Genomic DNA, 18,115 nt, shown 5'->3' with positions numbered 1-18,115 from the left:
TCCCTTCACTCTGTGCCCACCTGAGCTGGAGGGATGCTCTTTTTTTTTTTTAACATATTTTTATTTATTTCATTAAAATTTCTCAATTAAATATAAAAAAAATTAACATTCATTTTAAGAAATGTTGAGTTCCAAATTCTTTCCCTCCCTCCTCTCCCCTACCCCTTGAGAAGGCAAGCAATATTGTGAAGTCATGTAAAGCATATTTCCATGTTAGCCATGTTGCAAAAGAAAACACACACACACACACACACACACACACACACACACACACAAGAAAAATAAAGTTTAAAAAGTATACTTCAATCTGCACTCAGAATTCATCAGTTCTCCCTCTGGAGGTGGAGAGCATTTTTCATCATTGGGTCCTTTGGAATTGTCTTGGATTGTGTCTTGATCAGAGTAGCCAAGTCTTTCACAGTTGATCATAATTATAGTATTGCTGTTACTGTATACAATATTATCCTGGTTCTGCTCACTTTACTTTGCATTCATTAATATGTCATCCCAGGTCGTTCTTAAAGCATCCTGCTTGCCATTTCTTATAGCACAATAGTATTTCATGACAATCATATGCCACATCTTGGTCAGCTGTTCCCCAGCTGATGGGTATCCCCTCAATTTCCAATGCTTTTATCACAACAAAAAGAGCTGCTATAAGTATTTTTGTACATATAGGTCTTTTTCCTTTTCCTTTCATCTCATTGAAGTATAGCCCTAGTAGTGGTATTGCAGGGTTAAAAGGTATGCACAGTTTTACAGCCCTTTGGGCATAGCTCTGAATTGTTCTCCGGAATGATTGGACCAGTTTACAACTGCACCAACAGTTTATTAGTGTGCCTATTTTCCCTCATCTCCTCAAGCATTTGTGATTTCTGATAGATGTGAAGTTGTTTTAGTGATTAGAGCATTTTTTCATATGACTATAGACAGCTTTGAGTTCTTCTGAAAGTTGTTTATTCATACCCTTAGACCATTTTTAATTGAGGAATGGCTCTTATTTTATAAATTTGAATCAGCTCTCTATATATTTGAGAAATGGTGCTTTTATCAGAGAAACTTGCTGTAAAATTTTTTGACATTACTTCTATGGTATCCTTTAGCAAAATATGGTTTCCCTGATTATTCCTTTTAATTGTCTGTTTTTGCTTTCACTTTGTCTGAGATCATTATTGTTACTCAGGCCTTTTTTACTTCAGCTGAAGCACAACATTTTGTTCCAGTCCTTTATTTGGACTCTTTGTGTGTCTTTCTGTTTTAGTTGTGTCTCTTGTAAACAACATATTGTTGGATTCTAGTTTATAATCTATTCTGCTAACTGCTTTCATTTTATGTGTGAGCTCATCCCATTCACAGTTTTGATTACTAACTGTATTTTCCTCCATCCTATTTTTCCCTATTATTCTCTTTCTCTTTTTATCCTGTCCTTCCTCAAAAGTCTGTTTTGCTTCTGATCACAGCCTCCCTTAATCTGCCCTCCCTTTTGTAACCCCCCTCACAATAATTTTTAAATTGTCTGTTCTAAATCTGTTTTCCAGGTCAGTTACTCTTCTGATGAAATAGTTCACTTTTTTTTTTTTTTTGCTTTTTGGTGAGGCAATCAGGGTTAAGTGACTTGCCCAGGGTCACACAGCTAATGAGTGTCAAGTGTCTGAGGTCATATTTGAACTCAGGTCCTCCTGACTCCAGGGCCGGTGCTCTATTCACTGGGCCACCTAGCTGCCCCTTAATTCACATTTTCTTCTAGTTTTTCATTCTTTTTACTTTGATTGTTTCTTGATGTATCATGGAGGCATTACTTTCCGCTTGCCCAATTCTCTTTTTAAGAAGATCTTTTCTTCAGTGAATTTTTGTACCTCTTTTTTTCTATTTGGCCTATTCTTCTTTTTAAGGAGATCTTTTCTTCCGTGAATATTTGTGTCTCTTTTCCCATTTGGTCAATTCCTTTTTTTTTTTAAATGTTGCTTCCTTCAATCTTTTTGTGCCTCTTTTGCCAAGCAGTTAATTGTCATAATTTTCTTCCTTTACTCTCATGTCTTCACCTAATTTTCCCTCTACCACTCATTTGATTTTGAAATTTTTTTTTTTTAGCTCTTCCAGGAATTCTTGTTGGGCTTGTGTCCAATTCACAGTTTTTTTCCTTTGAGGCTTTCCTTGTCTTGACATTCATTGTCTTCTTCTGAGTCTGTGTCTTAGATCTTCCCTGTCACCCTAGTAACTTTCTATGATCAGGTTCTTTTTTTGTTGTTTGCTCATTTTTCCACCCTATTTCTTGATTTTGAACTTTAGGTTAAAGTTGAGTTCTGTTTCCAGTGTGGGGGAAGAAGGACAGTGTGTCAAGCTTTAAGCTTGCTTTTTTTTTTTTTTGCACTGCTGTTTTTAGAGCTAGTTTTGGGGGTTTGGAAGTTTTCACTGCTTCCAAGGCAGTATTTAGGTATGGGGAGAAGTGTAGTTCTGCTAGTCTATGATCTAGTCCTTACCCAGGAAAGTCCCCTGATCCCTTGGGATTACAATCAATACTCTGCAGTTATTTAAAATGGAATTTCTCTATCTCTTCCTGCTGGACTTTGTTGGTAATATATAGAAATGTTGATAATTTGTGTGGGGTTTTTTTATGTCCTGCAACTTTGCTAACGTTGTTAATTGTTTCAATTAGGTTTTTTAGTCAATTCTTTGGGATTCTTTAAGTCTGCCAGACCTACATTCCTGGTCATAGTGTATGATCATTGTGATACATTACTATAATCTCCTTGCTAGCATTTTATTTAAAAATTTTCATTGATATTCATTAAGGAAATTAGTCTATAGTTTTCTTTCTCTGTTTTTGCTCCTGGTTTAGGTATCAAAACCATATTAGTGTCATAAAAGGAATTTAGTAGGACTCCTTTGCCTGTTTATCCAAATATTTTATACAGTATTGGAATTAATTGGGTTTTTTAAGGCAGTTGGGGTTAAGTGACTTGCCCAGGGTCACACAGCTAGTAAGTGTCAAGTGTTAAGTGAAGTCTGAGGTTGGATTTGAACTCAGGTCCTCCTGACTTCAGGGCTGGTGCTCTATCCACTAGCCACCTAGCTGCCCCACTCTATTTATTTTTCTAAGATAGGGTTATTTATTATAGTTCCCTCTTTTGTTAATTTGTACAATTTATACTTTTGTAACATATATATCCATTTCACTTAGATTATTAGATGTATTGATCTATAATTGGGCAAAACAGCTGCTAATAATTGCTTTAATTTCATCTTCATTGGTGGTGCATTCACCCTTTTCATTTTTGATACTGGTAATTTGGTTTTCATTTTTCTTTTAAATCAAGTTAACCAATGGTTAATCCATTTTATTGAATTTTCATAAAACTAACTCCTTGTTTTATTTATTAGTTCAATGTTGTTGTTTTGCTTTTAATTTTATTACTGTTTTGTTTGATTTTCAGGATTTCTATTTTGGTGCTTAAATGGCTATTTTTAATTTGATTTTTTTTCTAGTTTTTTTTTAATTGCATGCCCAATTTATTGATCTGCTCTTCTTTTTTTTTAATCAATGTAAGCATTTAGAGATATAAATTTCCCCTTACGTACTGCTCTGGCTACATCCCACAAACTTTGGTATGTTGTCTCATTGTGGCCATTGTCTTTAATGAAATTATTTGTTGTTCTTATGAGTGGCTCTTTAACCCACTCATTCTTTAGGATTAGATCATTTAATTTCTAATTAATTTTTAATCTGTGCTTCTAAGGCCCTTTATCAAATATAACTTTTATTACATTATGATCCAGAAAGGGTAAATTTAATACTTTTGCTTTTCTGCATTTGTTTGTGAGGTTTTTATGCCCTGATACATGGTCAATTTTTGTGAAATGCCATATATGAAAGGTATATTCCTTTCTATTCCCATTCAGTTTTCTCCAGTGTGATCATATCTAACTTTTCTAAAATTTTATTCATCTCTTTAATTTCTCTTATACTTACTTCATGTTTAGATTTAGCTAGTTCTTGCTACCCCTGCCTTTTTTACCTCAGCTGAAGCATAATTGATTTGGCTCCAGACCCTTATTTTCACTTTGCATCTTTATCTTTCTTCTAAATAAAATATTGTTGGATTCCGGTTTCTAATCCATTCTGCTATCCACTTCCATTTTATGGGTGAATCTATCCCATTCACATTCACAATTATGATTACTGTGTATTTCCCTCCATCCTATTTTTTCTGTTTATTTTTCTCTTGTTCTTTTTTTTTTAACTAATTCCCTCCTCAAAAGTCTATTTTGCTTCTAATCACTGCTCCCTTTAATCCACCCTCCCTTTTATCATCCCTGCCCTCATATTTCTTATCTCCTTCCCCTCCTACTTCCTTATTGGGTAAGATAGACATCTGTACCCAACTGAGTGTGTGTGTGTGTGTGTGTGTGTGTTTGAATGTATATGTATATATGTATATATGTATATATGTGTGTGTGTATACATACATACATACATATATACATACATATATACATATATATATATTTCCCTCTTTGAACTAATTCCAATGAGAGTGAAGTTCAAGTGTTGCCTGTATCAAACCTCCCCTCCATTTTCCCCTCCTCTGTAAAAGCTCTTCCTTGTGCACCTTTTATGTGAAATAACTTCCCCTATTCTTCATCGCCCTTTGTCTTTCCAATGTTAGTTAAGTTTTAAACTATTAAAGCTTCAGACTTCACTAAGACTTTTGGGGTACCCCCTAACAGAGCAGATGAGCAGCAAGGCACATGGGGGGAGCCAAAAAGTCCTTCCGGGGAAGATGGGGTTTGAGCTAAGCCTTGAAGGAAGCCGGGTAAAACTAAGAGGAAAAGGTGAGGAGACAGCATTCCACGTCGGGGGACAGCTTGGCATAGAGATGGGAAATGGACGGTCACGTGTCAGGAGTAGCAAGTTGGTCAGTCTAGCTGCATTGTAGAGCATGTGGAGGGGAGTTAGGCAAAAGTCAGTCAAAGGCCAGGATGTGATGAACCTCGAATGTCAAAAAGAGTGTTCCATATTTGATCCTGAAGGGAATTGGGAACAGTCAGAGTTTATTATTGATTGGTTGCTTTAGAAGGGAGGGTAATATTATATATAACAAGTCCTGTTTTGAATGTGTTAAAAGCTTAGCATGCTTAGGAGACACTCAGTTCAAGGTTTACAGAACAGAACTCATCCCTAAACTCACCTTTCCTCTTCACCTCTCTCTCCAAGGGTGCCATCATTTTCCTTTTAGGCAGCCGCATTGGCAACGGAATAATTTTCAATTCTTCATTCTCCTTTGTCTTCCATAGCCAGTCAGTTTCCATATCTTGTTTGTCTGACTTCCCCAATATCCCTTCCATCCCTCCTCTTTCCTCTTCTTCTACTTCAGCCATTTTAGAGCTCAGACCCTCATTACCTCAACTATGACAATCGCCTCTTCATTGCTCTCCCTGCCTCTAGCCTCTTTCCTCTCTAATCCACACCTTAAGACAGTTGCCAAATCAGTACTCCTAAAGTGAAATTCTGACCACATCCGTTTCCCCTTTACTGGTAAAGTACAAACTCCTCTATGTAGCACTTAGGACCCCTCCATCCTAGCTTTGCAAGCTGATGACACACAGCTCTCCTTACTTTCCAGCCCCACCGACCTATTCATTGCTCCCCTTCTTCTCTACCTCTGCATAGGCTGTCCTCCATACTTGGAACGTGCTCCCTTCTCGCCTCTGCCTCTCAGACCGTCACCCTCCCTTCACGCTCAGTTCCCACGCCACCACCTTAAATATGCCTTTCTTGATTCCCCCAGTCCCTACCCCCCCCACCCACCTTTGCACGCTTGTGTTTTACATACAGAGTAGTAGTAATCCTTTTGTAGTATGCAAAACCTAGCAGTATTTTGCATACCAGATTTACTTATCCGTAACCATGTTGTGTAACTCTGGTGAGACTGAAGTTCCTTCTAGCTGCCTTCTGGCCCTCCTTCTCAGTTCTTTGAGGGCAGGGACACTTTCATTTTTGTCTTTGTGTCGTCCCCGCCACCCACGATTGTGCCTGGCATGAATGATACCTGATTGATTGCTAGATGCAACATTCCATACATATTGCACATATAAGTGGCTTCACTCACAAGCCCACACCTGGGGAGGGTTACACACCCTTGGACACATAGACACATTCATAGTGTCACATGTACTTTTTGCCTGTGCGTGTTCCCTGCTCCCTAGCTAGGTGTCTCAGATACCTCAAGGCAAATAGAGGCCTGGCATCTGAGGTAACTGATGGTTCTGCGTTGGTCAGGTCAGTTCTGCTGGCTAATCTGTCCTGGCAGGGGCCTGAGTCACAGAATCACAGAATCTGAGAGTCAGATGTGATCTCAGAAGCCATCTAATCCAACTCACAAAATAAAGGAATCCCTGCTTGAAGACCACCAAGGAGAGGGATTCCCCCACCTCTGAGCCAGCCCACTCCACTCCCAGGCAGCTCTGATTGTGGTCAAGTTTTTCTTGACATCAAGCCTTGAGTGACCCCTTTTCAACCTCTGTCCCCTGCTCCTGGTTCTTCCCTCTGGAGTCAGACAGACCTTGTCCAATCCATCTTCCACATGACAGCCCTTCGGGTATTTAACATAGCTCTCACGTCCTCCCTAAGTCTCCTTCCTCAGGCTGAATATACCCAGTTCAACTGATCTTCCTGTCCCAGGACTCAAGGCCCTTCCCCACGTTTTCCGCTTAGCACTGCCCTTGACTGTGATGCCCAGAACCGAAAGTGTGACTTCAGATATAATCTGATAAAGGCAGAGTACCTCTGTACTCTTAGGTGGTTTACCACCACCTAAGCCCAACATTACATTCTCTTCTTTTGGCTGCCGCATCGCACCGCTGACTCATGTTGCATTTCCAGCCCACTAAAAAACCCTCAGCTCTTTTTTTCAGACAAAACTCTTGTCTAGCCATACCTCTTATCTCCTGTACTTACGAGGTTGATTTTTTTGGTACTCAAGTTAAGGGCCCGTGGATAGAGCCCTGGGCCCGGAGTCAGAAGGACCTGAGTTCAAATCCAGCCTCAGACACTCACTAGCTGTGTGACGCTGGGGAAGTCACTCAACCTTGTTTGTCTCAGTTTCCTCAACTGAAAAATGGGAATCATAATAGAACCTACCTCCCAGAGTTGTTGTTGTAAGGATCAAATGAGATAATATTTGTAAAGCAATAATCCTGTCAAAAGGGACAATTAGCTCTGGCACAAACTGGTTTTTTTTCTTTTGGTGAGGCAGTTGGGGTTAAGTGACTTGCTCAGAGTCACACAGCTAATGAGTGTTATGTGTCTGAGGCCAGATTTGAACTCAGGTCCTCCTGACTCCAGGGCCAGTGCTCTATCCACTGCACCACCTAGCTGCCCCACAAACTGTTCTTAATGGAGTATCGCTGGCCCTCTGTGATCGCTGCTTCCCTTTTTGATGTTCACTAGCCTCCTCTCTAATGATCTGTTCTGGACTTTTCCCTAAAGTTGAAGACGAGCTTACTAGTCTACCATTTTGAGGCTATTCTCTTTGAAAGTCAGGGCAATGTTTGCCTTGCTCCAGTCTAGCAACATCTCTCCCATTTTCCAAGATCTCTCAGATCTTACCGACAGTAACTCAGCAGTCACATCCACCCATTCTTTCTGGGCCCGAGAATATAGTCAGTCCAAGTGACTTGAATTCAGCAAGGGTAGCTAGTGTGTCTCTTACTATTTCCTCCTGTTATTTCCAGAGCAAAGGCCATTCTCCTTGGCAGAGGAAACAGGAGCGAAATGAGAACTGAGCAGCTCTGTCTTCTGTCTGTTGTTAGTTATTATTGTTTCATCTACCCCCAAGCAGCATTTCTATTCCATCTTTGAACCTCACCTTTCCCCAGCATAACCCCAGAAACCCCAAACCTCAAACCTGTTTTTCTGCTTGGCCTTAGCTTGCCTCACCAGCCTTTACTTGTTCTGAGCTCCAGCATTCCCAATACACGTTTTACTGGACTGTGTTGTGCTCCTCTATTTCGGCTGTTACCTGCCTTGGCTCCCACCTTCTGTGTAGATCTTTTTACAAGCTAAGTCCCAGTGTTTAGGGCCCTGGGCTGGCACCAAGTGATACAGACATTCTCTGCTCTTTTCTGCAGGCTACTTTAGCTCAACCGTCAACCCTCAGCTCTATAGCACCCTGGACAAGCTGATGTCTGCTGCCACCCAAAATGGGGCACTGCCTATCTACTTCAGCTCAGTGCATGACATCAAAGTACAGGGCAGAGTGGTGCCCAGAGACCAGCCCCTCATGCTGAAGTCTGTGGAGACGTACCAAGGTATCCGCCGTGCCTGCTGCATGATGGACTCAGGAACCCCCAAGTTCACCATGTACCTACCTCTCTCTCTGCGAGGGACTTTTTACAGCTGGGGATCAGGCTTCCCACAGACATTACTCCAGACATTACAGGGCCCTGTTCTGCTGGATCGACCCTTCATCTGCCCCACTCTCCACTGGAACTCCCTGATCCTCCAACCTGTGTATGAGATTGATGCCATCATGCACAGTGAGTCCCAGGGACCTTTTAGGCTGGGTGGACAATCCTGGAGAAGGGGCACTGAAAAGAAAGTGTGGAGGGTGAAAAATTCCACTCTTGTCCCATGAGCCCTGTGTAATCTGTTGTAGAACTCTAGAATACATTTTAAAAGGAGGAAGCTGAGGCCCAGAGAGAAGTTACCGGCCATGATTACTCAGCTAGTAAGTAGTAGAGGGCATACTGTGTCCCAAACCCATACAGGATGCCTGCTAGTGGGCACCCTCCCTTTCCTTCTAGGGATGGGAATTAGGGGGAATTGTAAGCTCAGTTGGTACAATTTAGATGGGTAGCATTAGGTCTGATCACAACTTTATCATCAATTGCTTTTCTAATTCTGGAACGTGCTTTATGTGGGAGAAGCATTAGCTCCCATCCTAGAATGACAGAGACCTATGAATAGTCTTCCACACTCCAATGATGACACCAAACTGAATGAGCCCCAGCTACACCGTGCTTCCCACCTTCTGCACCCCATTCTCCTTGCCACACAAGTTTGGTCCCAGGAGATCAGCCTCTTTGCCTCTTCCCCAGGCTCCCTAACCACCATGGTGGAAATCCTAGTGTGATCTACTACCGCTCACTTCACTTCTTCCCTCCATTATGGAGGCACATCCCTTGAGAATCTCCCATGGGCAGCACACAATGTAATATCACCTAGAGTGGAGTCAGGGAGGATCTGACCTTTGCTGGTGATTAGGAAAGTTACCCCAACCAGGCCCAGCCTTCACCCTGGGAAAGATAGGGGGGTCTGAATCAGTATCCAAGGGACAGTATGGAATAGCTGGCCGGGTGAGGAATCAGGGTTACTTAGAACACCAGAATCCAAAAGGCTGAGAGAGGTGGGGCTTTCAGTTCAGAATTATATAGCATGCATATATATAGGGGTGTGTGTGTGTGGGTGTGTGTGTGTGTATGTATATATACACATATATACATATATATATATACACTTATATAGCACTTTTAAGGTTTACAAAGCAGTTTATATACATTATGATCTGGGAGGTAGGTGCTACTGACATTACTCCCATTTTACAGATGAGGAAAACAAAGACCCTTGCCCATGGTCACATAGTTGGAAAGTGTTCAAGTTCTTAAAGTATTAGAAGGGCTGACATATCAATCAATCAGTCAATAAACATTTATTAGGGGCCTACTATGTGCCAGGCACTGGATTAAGCACTGGGATACAAAAAGAGGCAAAAGACAGTTCTTGCCCTTAAAGCACTTGCAGTCTAACAGGAATATGGAAACGAATGACCCCAAAGTGAATTCTCTGGTGGTTTTTTTTTTTTTTATGTATTACAGGGCTCATCCACCCTGGAACAGATGTATCTTTCCAATTATTCTTATCTTAAGCCAATCTAAAAACAGCCCATCATTCTTTGCTTTCCCCCTCATTGTTATTAGCATTTAGTCATGTTCAACTCTTCATGACCCCAGTTTGAGGTTTTCTTGGCAAAGACACTGGAGTGGTTTGCCATTTCCTTCTCCAGCTCATTTTATGGATGAGAAAACTGAGGCAAACAGGGTGAAGTGACTTGCCCAGCGTCACACAGCTAGTGTCTGGGTTGACTCCTGGCCCAGAGCTCCATCCACCATGGCCAGATTGCTTCATCACTCCAACCTTAGTTATTTCATCTCTAAGTGGCGAGAGTAATCCTGGCGTTCTCTCCCTCATAGGGCTGTTGTGAAGAAAGAGCTTTGTGAACCACAATGAGTCTGGAAGAGGATCCTGGAGGGATCTCAAATTGGGGGGGTGACCAAGTCACTAGATGTGCCCCTTTCCTCCCCTCCCTGAACCTTCCCTCCTTTTGCCCTCAAGACCTCCCAAAAGTGGTAGAGGGAAGGTGAGTGGAAAGAGAGGAAACAAGGAGATAGATAGCAATGTGGGTGTCTGTTGCAACTAGGGATGTCTGGAAACTGAAAACTCCCTCATTTCCATAAGGTTCTGGACCCTGGGCAGCCCTACCAAGGCAAGACGTGCATAGACGCAGCAGCGTGTCCCAATCCATTCGTGCCCATCTAACTGATCCCTGAGATAAGGAGGAAGCTTGGCCCATATGGCACAGGACATGGGGTTTTGAGTCAGAGGACCTTTGTGCAAAACCAAGGTCTAGTGTTACTCCCTCTAAGACCTAGGGTACCTTTTGGACCTGTTCTCATATCTGTAATATGAGGGCTTTGGAGTAGATGACTTTTAATATTCCTTCCTGTCTTTGGGTAAATGTCTTCCCCTCTGAGGGCCTCAGTTTCCCCTCTGTAAAATGACATGGTGGGACTGACCTGACTTCCAAGACTTCTGAGGACCCTTCTAACTCCTCCATACAATGGCTCAGTGTTTTAGGCCATTTCTTTTGAAAAGAGGGAAAGGGAAAAATGACCTGAGATGCTGGGACTTCCTAGGAAAGGAACTTACTTGGATGGGACCTGGCAGGGATGGGAGAAGATACTTCTTGGGCTTGTTGGCAGAGGGTGGTGTCACCAGGGCCTGGGGGCTGACCCTCACTTCCCTCCACAGTGCGTACAGATATTGTGAAGATCCCGTCTACCCTGGAAGTGGATGTAGAGGACATCACTGCCTCCTCGGAGCATCTTCATCAACAATTCAGCAAACCTTTGCTGCTAAGTGACATCTTGGCCCAGGGTGGGCCCTTCCCAATGCGTGTAGCGATCCTAGAGGTCCCTGATGGCCCCCCTGTCTTTCATAGGTCCCTGAAGAAGGGTCAAGAGCTCATGATTCATGGCCCAGCCTCCCCACCATGGCGGGTACTGGCCTCCAGTAGGAGCCGGAAGACCCCTCGACACTTCCTCATTTCAGGAGCCTACCGGGGCAAATTGAGGCGCCGGCCCCATGAATTCCATACAGCTTTTGACCTCCTGCTTGCCCTGTCACCTGGCTTTCCACTCTATGTGGTGGCCACACAAGACTGGGAGGGTGAGGAGGGTGACTCCACTTCCCCTTCCCTTTTCAGAGGTGACCGATTGGAGGTGTTGGGAAAGGACGAGGGCCCCAATGGGGAGGTTCTGGTCTGTAATCGACTGAGTGATGTGGCTGGGGAGGAGGAAGAAGAAGAACAGAGAGAGGAAAAGGAACAGCTCTTGCTGCCCCTCTACTCCTCTTGTGGTTTTGTGGAAGAGATGAGCGATGGGAAACGCTACAGTCTGGCCAACCTAATAACCCAGATCCCACTGCCCTGTGAGGTCAAGGTCTTGGGCAAGGACCCTTCCCTTTCTGAGGACCCACTGGCCTCCTTACTTGGCCTACGGCTGGAGGAGAAGATCACAGAGCCCTTCCTGACCATCAGTCTATCCACTGACCCCAAAATGTGCTTTGAGATCCCCCCTAGATGGCTAGACCTGACTGTAGTGGTGGTCAGTGAGTCACTGGAGAAGCAAGGAGAGCCATTGTTAACCTGCACAGTGGAAGAACTGACAGATGCCTTCTACTACAAACTTCAGAGCTTGCAATACTGTAGTGCCCAGGCCCCTCCACCCAGGCCCCCCAAAACCAAGCGAAAGTGCAACAGCTCAGCCAAGGTACGTTTCTAAGAGGCCAGTGCTAAGGTATGGACTGGTATGTTGGGGAGAGAGGATGGGCGAAGTGGATAAAATGTGGAAAGTCATAGAACCAGGATGAGAGAGTAAGGTCCCAGAGTCCTCTGTCCTCACTGCCCAAAGGCTGGTATGTTTCATTTCACCCCTTCCCTTAGGATTCTCTGGTCCCCTTAAGAGGGGCATCTGCTTTTTCTGCCATTGGCTCAAGCCCACACCTTTTGTATTCCGCTGATTTTAGGGGTCCCCTACATCCCAGTTCCATTTAACCACATTAGCTTTTATAAAGAAATAGCTGCTTCAAAGACATAGCAATAACAAACATATAAGCATTATCCCCTTGATACCTGTGAGGGGTATAATTCCCCCTACACCACCTCAGTCTCTGGAGAGGGGAGGGGGGTTAGGTTCACATTTTTACTTAATTCCTATATAGCTTGGTCCCACAAGTATTAAGCCTGGGTTTCCTAGGCAATGGAAGCAGGGAGCGATGTGATCAGATTTCTCTGGCAGCAGCGTGAGGACGGGATGGAGAGGGCAGAGACACTAGAGGCAGGCAGACCAGCTTAGAGGCTATTGCAGGCCTCCAGAGGAGAGGCTATGAGAATGTGAAGTAGACTGATGGCACTGGGAAAGGAAAGAAGAGGACAGATGGGGAAAAGAGACTGTTGGAAGGACCTGATAACTGATTGACTGTGGGGACAGAAAGAAGAGTCACAGCATCATAGAGCGACAGCTGAATGGGACCTCAGACACCATCCACTCCCAACCCCTTCTTTTTATTTATTTATTCATTCATTCATTCAGTCAGTCAGTCATTTATTTATTTATTTGTTTGTTTGTTTGTTTCTTTATTTATTTATTTTTGGCTATGCAATGGGGTTAAGTGACTTGCCCGGGGTCACACAGCTAGTAAGTGTTATGTGTCTGAGGCCGGATTTGAACTCAGGTCCTCTTGACTTTAGGGCTAAGGCTCTATCCACTGTGCCACCCAGCAGCGTCCCCCTTCTTTGATAGATGAGGAAACTGAGGTCCAGTGGCGTTGTGCATAGATCGATGTCCCATGGCTACTAAGTGGTAGGGCTGGAATTTGAACTCGGGTCCTCTGGCTAAAGGTCCAGGACATTTCCCACTGTACTGAGTTGCCTCTTGCAGATGTCTCTGAGATTTTGAATGTACATGAGTGGAAGGATAATGGTATCATCAGTGGAAATTTGGAAGGAGGAACAGGGTTGGGGGAGAGAGATGATGAGTTCAGTTTTGAACATGTTGCTTTTGAGCTGTTGGTGGGACATCTGGGTGGGAGTTATCCAGCAGACTGTTTGAAATGGGATATTGGGGGTCAATAATCTGTCAACAAGCCTTTATTAAGCATTTACTATGTGCCAGGCCCTGTCCTAAGCTCAAAGGATACAAAGAAAGACAAAAGACAGGTCCTGCCCTCAAGGAGCTTACAGTCTAACAGGGGAGACAACCTCCGAACAACCATGTACAAACAAGATGCAGACAGGATAAATGAAGGAAGGTGCTAGCGGCAGGAGTGTTCGAGGAAGCCGGCGTGGCTAGGAGATGGAAATGGAGAGAAAGAGCATTCCAGGCACCGAGGACAGCATGGAGACAGGCGATAGGTTGGTCGCCAAGGATTTAATATTTGACCCTAGAAGTAATAGGGAGCCACCGGAGTTTGAGCAGGAGGTGGGTGACATTGTCACCCTATATTTAGTCTTAGGAAAATTGCTTTGGCAGCTGAATGGAAGATGGACTGGGCTGGGGAAGGACTTGAGGAGAGAGGCGATGAGGGCCCAAGCTAGTGTTGTGGTTTTATGAGCGGGAGAAGGGTCAGATACAAGAGACATAGTCAATGTAAAAACGACAAGACCTGACATCACATTGGATCCGTGAGGTGAATGCGAGGGAGGAAGAGAAGGTGAAATAGAGGCTGCGATCCTGGGAGGCCAGCAGGCAGGTGGGTGCCCCTGACAGTTAACAGAGAAGTCAGGAAAAGGGGAGGGTTTCAGGGAAAGATGTGGAGTACATTCAGAGAAGAGTTCAATGCTGGCAATATGCCTTTGGCTGTCCCGGATGCAGAGGTGATAGTTGAGGCCGTGGGAGTAAATGAGATCACCCAAGTAAAGACCAAAACAGAACCTGGGGTGGAGGACCAGGTTTAAGGGGTGGGGTGCAGAGCTGGTGGAGACCAAAAAGGAGCGGCCAAAGACCTAGGGAAAGAATCACGAGACGGCAGGGCCCTGAAATCCGAGGAAGGGCCAGGTATCCAGAAGGATGGGGTGGCCAGCAGGGTCAGATGCCCAGAGGGGTCAAGGAGCATGACCGCTGAAAAAGAAAGGCCTTTGGATTTGGCGACTAGGAGGTCACTAGTGACTTTGGATAAAGCAGTTTCAGAGAAATGATGGGCAGAAGCCAAACCACAGGACACAGAGTGAGTGGGGTGGTAAAGCAGAGGAAGCCAACTTTTTAGGAGTTTGACCGCTAAGCTATCAAGAGAATGAAACTTCTGGGGAACAGCAAGACTGCCTTCCCTAAGGGCTTTCTTCCCGTTTTTTTTCCCTCTTCTCTTCTTCTCTTCTTCCTCCCTCTCCTTTGAGCCTACAGCTCTGAGTATTCAGTAAGAGACCTTGGGGCACAGACTTTAGGAAAACTGGCCCTGACACCAGCCATCTGCCTTGCAACAACCTGTCTCGGGTCATCTCCAACCTCCTGCAACGCCAGCATCTTCCCAGCAGGCAGATACACTTTCCCTTGATTTTCATACTTTTATTAGACTTCATTGCCTGACTTTAATTAATCCCACTCATCTGCTTTTAATTAGGCCTGCTGCCCAGTTTCTTGGGCTGAGGCCAATCTGGGGGCTCTTCTCTCCCACCCACAGCCTAATGAAGCCCCAAAGCCTGAGACAAAGGCCCCAGTGAAGGTGCCTGAACTCCCCGCCAAACACACCAGAGCGTGCTTCTTGCCACAGGCCTCCAAGAGCTGCTCAGAAGTATACGGCAAATCCTCCAAAGTGCGGAAGCCGCTCAGGAAGAGCCCAGGTATGCACCAGCGACCTCCCCTGGGGCCCAACCTCACGGTGTCCTCCCCCCAAGCTGCCTGTTCCTTTCCATGCAGTTCCACCCAGGACTGTTAGGGGGGAGTAGGGGAGTAGGGGAGGTGGGGTCCAGAGCCCCCTGAGCCAGGAATGGAAACGTGGGCCAACATTTAGCTGAAGACTCACCCTCGCTCACTGCCCGAGAGTGTCCTGGACCCCTCTGGCAGTCTAATGAAGACCATGGGCCCCTTCTCAGAATTATGTTTTTAAAAACACAAGGGATTACAAGGAAAACCAATTACAATGAAATGCACTTATCAAGGTAGTTGAGAAAACAAATTCCCAGCCCCCAAGTTAACAATGCCTGCTCTAGAGACTCTCAGACCTGTTCAGGGCGATAGGATGGCCTCTCGGCAAGGCATAGACCCCTATGTCCAATGTAGCCTTCTGCTTTCGGACCAGTCAAAGTACTACCCCCATTTGACAGATAAGGAGCCTGAGGGTTCAGAAGTGAAGTGACTTGGTAGCAGTGAGAGAACCCAAGTTTTGAATACTAGGTCAGTTGATGTCCATCTTGCCCGCTGTTACATGGCACTAGGCTGGGCATGGTATAGAGAATTACTCAGAGAATGGCCCTGCCCTCAGTGAACCAGAACTATTCACAGATAACTCAGTAAAGGCAAATCCACATGGTGAATGAAGTACACGTACAGGATGTCCCCAAAGTCTTATTCCATTGTAAGCTATGAAAACTTAAAATGGCACTAAGGCTTTTGGAAAATTCTGCATATATAATATAAATGTGTTTATACATACATGCATACAGATGTTAGTATACAGTTTGAAGCTACTAAAGCTTAAAATGGTACTAAGGCTTTGGGAACATTATATATAACATATGTATATATATTAATATTTTATATTAATAGTTTTAAGCTATTAATTAAGACTTTGGGGACATATTGTCCACATACACACATATGTACATAGTATACACACCCATATAGGTACATATGTATATGTGGGCGTACACACCCACATATGTATATACATACATACACTCAACAGACAGTTGGGAGTTTGGAGTCAGAAGACGGCTCTGATCTAGGTTCTAACCGTTACTCTATCTAGGACTTTCAGCAAGCCACTTAACCACCCTGGGCCTCAGTGTTCTTATCTGCAAAATGAGGAGGTTAGATTAAATTTCCTTCTAAAGTCCCTTCCAGTGCTAAAGCTTATAAAAATACTGGACAAAGAAAGCATTTAGTGTGGTTTGAGATAAAGCCTAGGAGAAAAGCAATGGGAGCTCTGTCCATAGTGGGAAGGAATTCAATTTTGGGAGTCTTCATTAAGGGACCAAGGTGGGGGGAAGGGGGAAGAGGGAGATTTTTCAGCAGTTGTTTGATAGGAAGGAGATGCCTTAGATGAAGGCATGGAGTGGGTGTGGGGGGCTGAGCCAGAAAGGAGTGGAGGGGGAGACAAGGCAAGGGTGGGATGGGCTGTTAAGGGGCAGAGATGAGGTAGAGGCCATTTCCCTGAAAACCCCAAGCCTTCAGAAATATGCAGTGCCTTGATTATTCACCTTCTTTGGGGCTGGTGCAGAGAAGAGAGAATCTGATGATTCTGACCATGACTACGAGGATCCTGATGAAGAGCTCAAACAAACCATCAAGATGATGGCAGAGACCATACTTCCCTACTGTGACCATGACTATGAGTACGTGGGTGACTTTAGTTGAAGCCGACCTTTCAGGTGATGGAGGGGACTAGGCTTCCCTACAAGGACCAAGAGAGGAAGTACTCCACCCAAGGGCAACTCCGCCAGCTTCCCGCTGTTCCTCGGCATCCAGCTCGGAACCAGCATGGGGGTGGTGTGGAGGGACAGTTCCTGACTCAGAGATCTAGACCCTCCACACCACTGTCCTCCGGTCACCTTCGTGCTCCCGTGCTCCTGAGCTCCAGCTCCCGCCCTGGGCTTCTCATTGATGAAGGCTCACTCTATCTAGTCCAGCCCAGAACCACACTGCCGTTGCCCTCTTGGAATCTTCATGCCATGTTGTCCTTGGTGTACCCCACATCCTTTCCAAGTCTTGTTCTGGGAACAGTAATTAAATCATCACTCCCATTCCTAAACAAGGGTGTGTCGATCAAAGGTCCTTTGATTTCACCCACCGTCCCTGTGGTCGAAACAGCCAAACCAAAACACATTTCCCTGCCCATCACTCCCATGTGTATATTGTCTTCCCCCGTTAGAGTGAAAGGTCTTTCCAGAAACAGAACAATTTATGCAATAACAACAACACTGTAAAGACACAGAACTTTGAAAAACTTGAGAACTCACAGCAATGAAGTGGCCAGCCACCAGTCCAAGGGACTCTTGATGGAGTGGGAGGTGATCCCCTCAGAGTGGTGCAGAATAAGACAAATTTGCTTTGGACATCGCCAGTACAAGAATTTGCTTTGCTTGACTGTGCATATTTGTTACCAGAGTTTTGCTTTTCTTTTTTCTTCTCCAATGTGGGAAAGTGGGAAGAGAAGAATAAATTTTTGTTAAGTGAAAAAAATTTAAATAAAAAATGAATAGAAACTCTTTGAAGGTAGGGATTACCTTGCTTTTTGTATTTGTATCCCCAGTGCTTAGCATAGGACTTGGGAAATATTTAATCAAAATAAAAAATAATTTGAAAAATAAAAAGAGGAGGGAAAGAGGGGAATAAAAGGGAGGATACATTTAAAGAGGGTCTTAAGTATTTTAAGTGTCTGAAGTATAACAACTTTAAGGAGGGTGGATTTTGAAGAAGGGCTTAAAAGAAAAAATGAAAGTACATGAGCCTGTTATTTGTCTCTAGATGATAGAAAGTGGGGAAAGGAAACAAAAGCAGATTACACCAAAGCTGGACCTGTGGTTCTGAATTCACTCTTCTCTCTCACTGCCTTGTTTAAAAA

General features: G+C 44.2%; 1 protein-coding gene across 2 annotated transcripts in view; it reads left to right on the top strand.

Moving 5' to 3' along the window:
- The window catches only part of THEMIS2 (thymocyte selection associated family member 2), a 33,819-nt gene extending 16,054 nt beyond the window's left edge, over positions 1-17,765 (top strand). For both annotated transcript variants that reach the window (XM_020983280.2, XM_020983278.2), the window contains 4 exons: positions 8,131-8,538; positions 11,090-12,108; positions 15,014-15,173; positions 16,772-17,765. In XM_020983280.2, the coding sequence (XP_020838939.1) occupies positions 8,131-8,538; positions 11,090-12,108; positions 15,014-15,173; positions 16,772-16,908 (1,724 nt within the window). In that variant the 3' untranslated portion in view covers positions 16,909-17,765. The remainder of the gene's footprint in view (positions 1-8,130; positions 8,539-11,089; positions 12,109-15,013; positions 15,174-16,771) is intronic.
- Positions 17,766-18,115: the final 350 nt, after the last annotated feature.

Source organism: Phascolarctos cinereus, unplaced genomic scaffold (genome assembly GCF_003287225.1).
Source record: "Phascolarctos cinereus isolate Bilbo 61053 unplaced genomic scaffold, phaCin_HiC Scaffold_726;HRSCAF=1367, whole genome shotgun sequence".
Classification (NCBI taxonomy): Eukaryota; Metazoa; Chordata; class Mammalia; order Diprotodontia; family Phascolarctidae; genus Phascolarctos; species Phascolarctos cinereus.
This window is presented reverse-complemented; position numbering and strand designations above follow the sequence as displayed.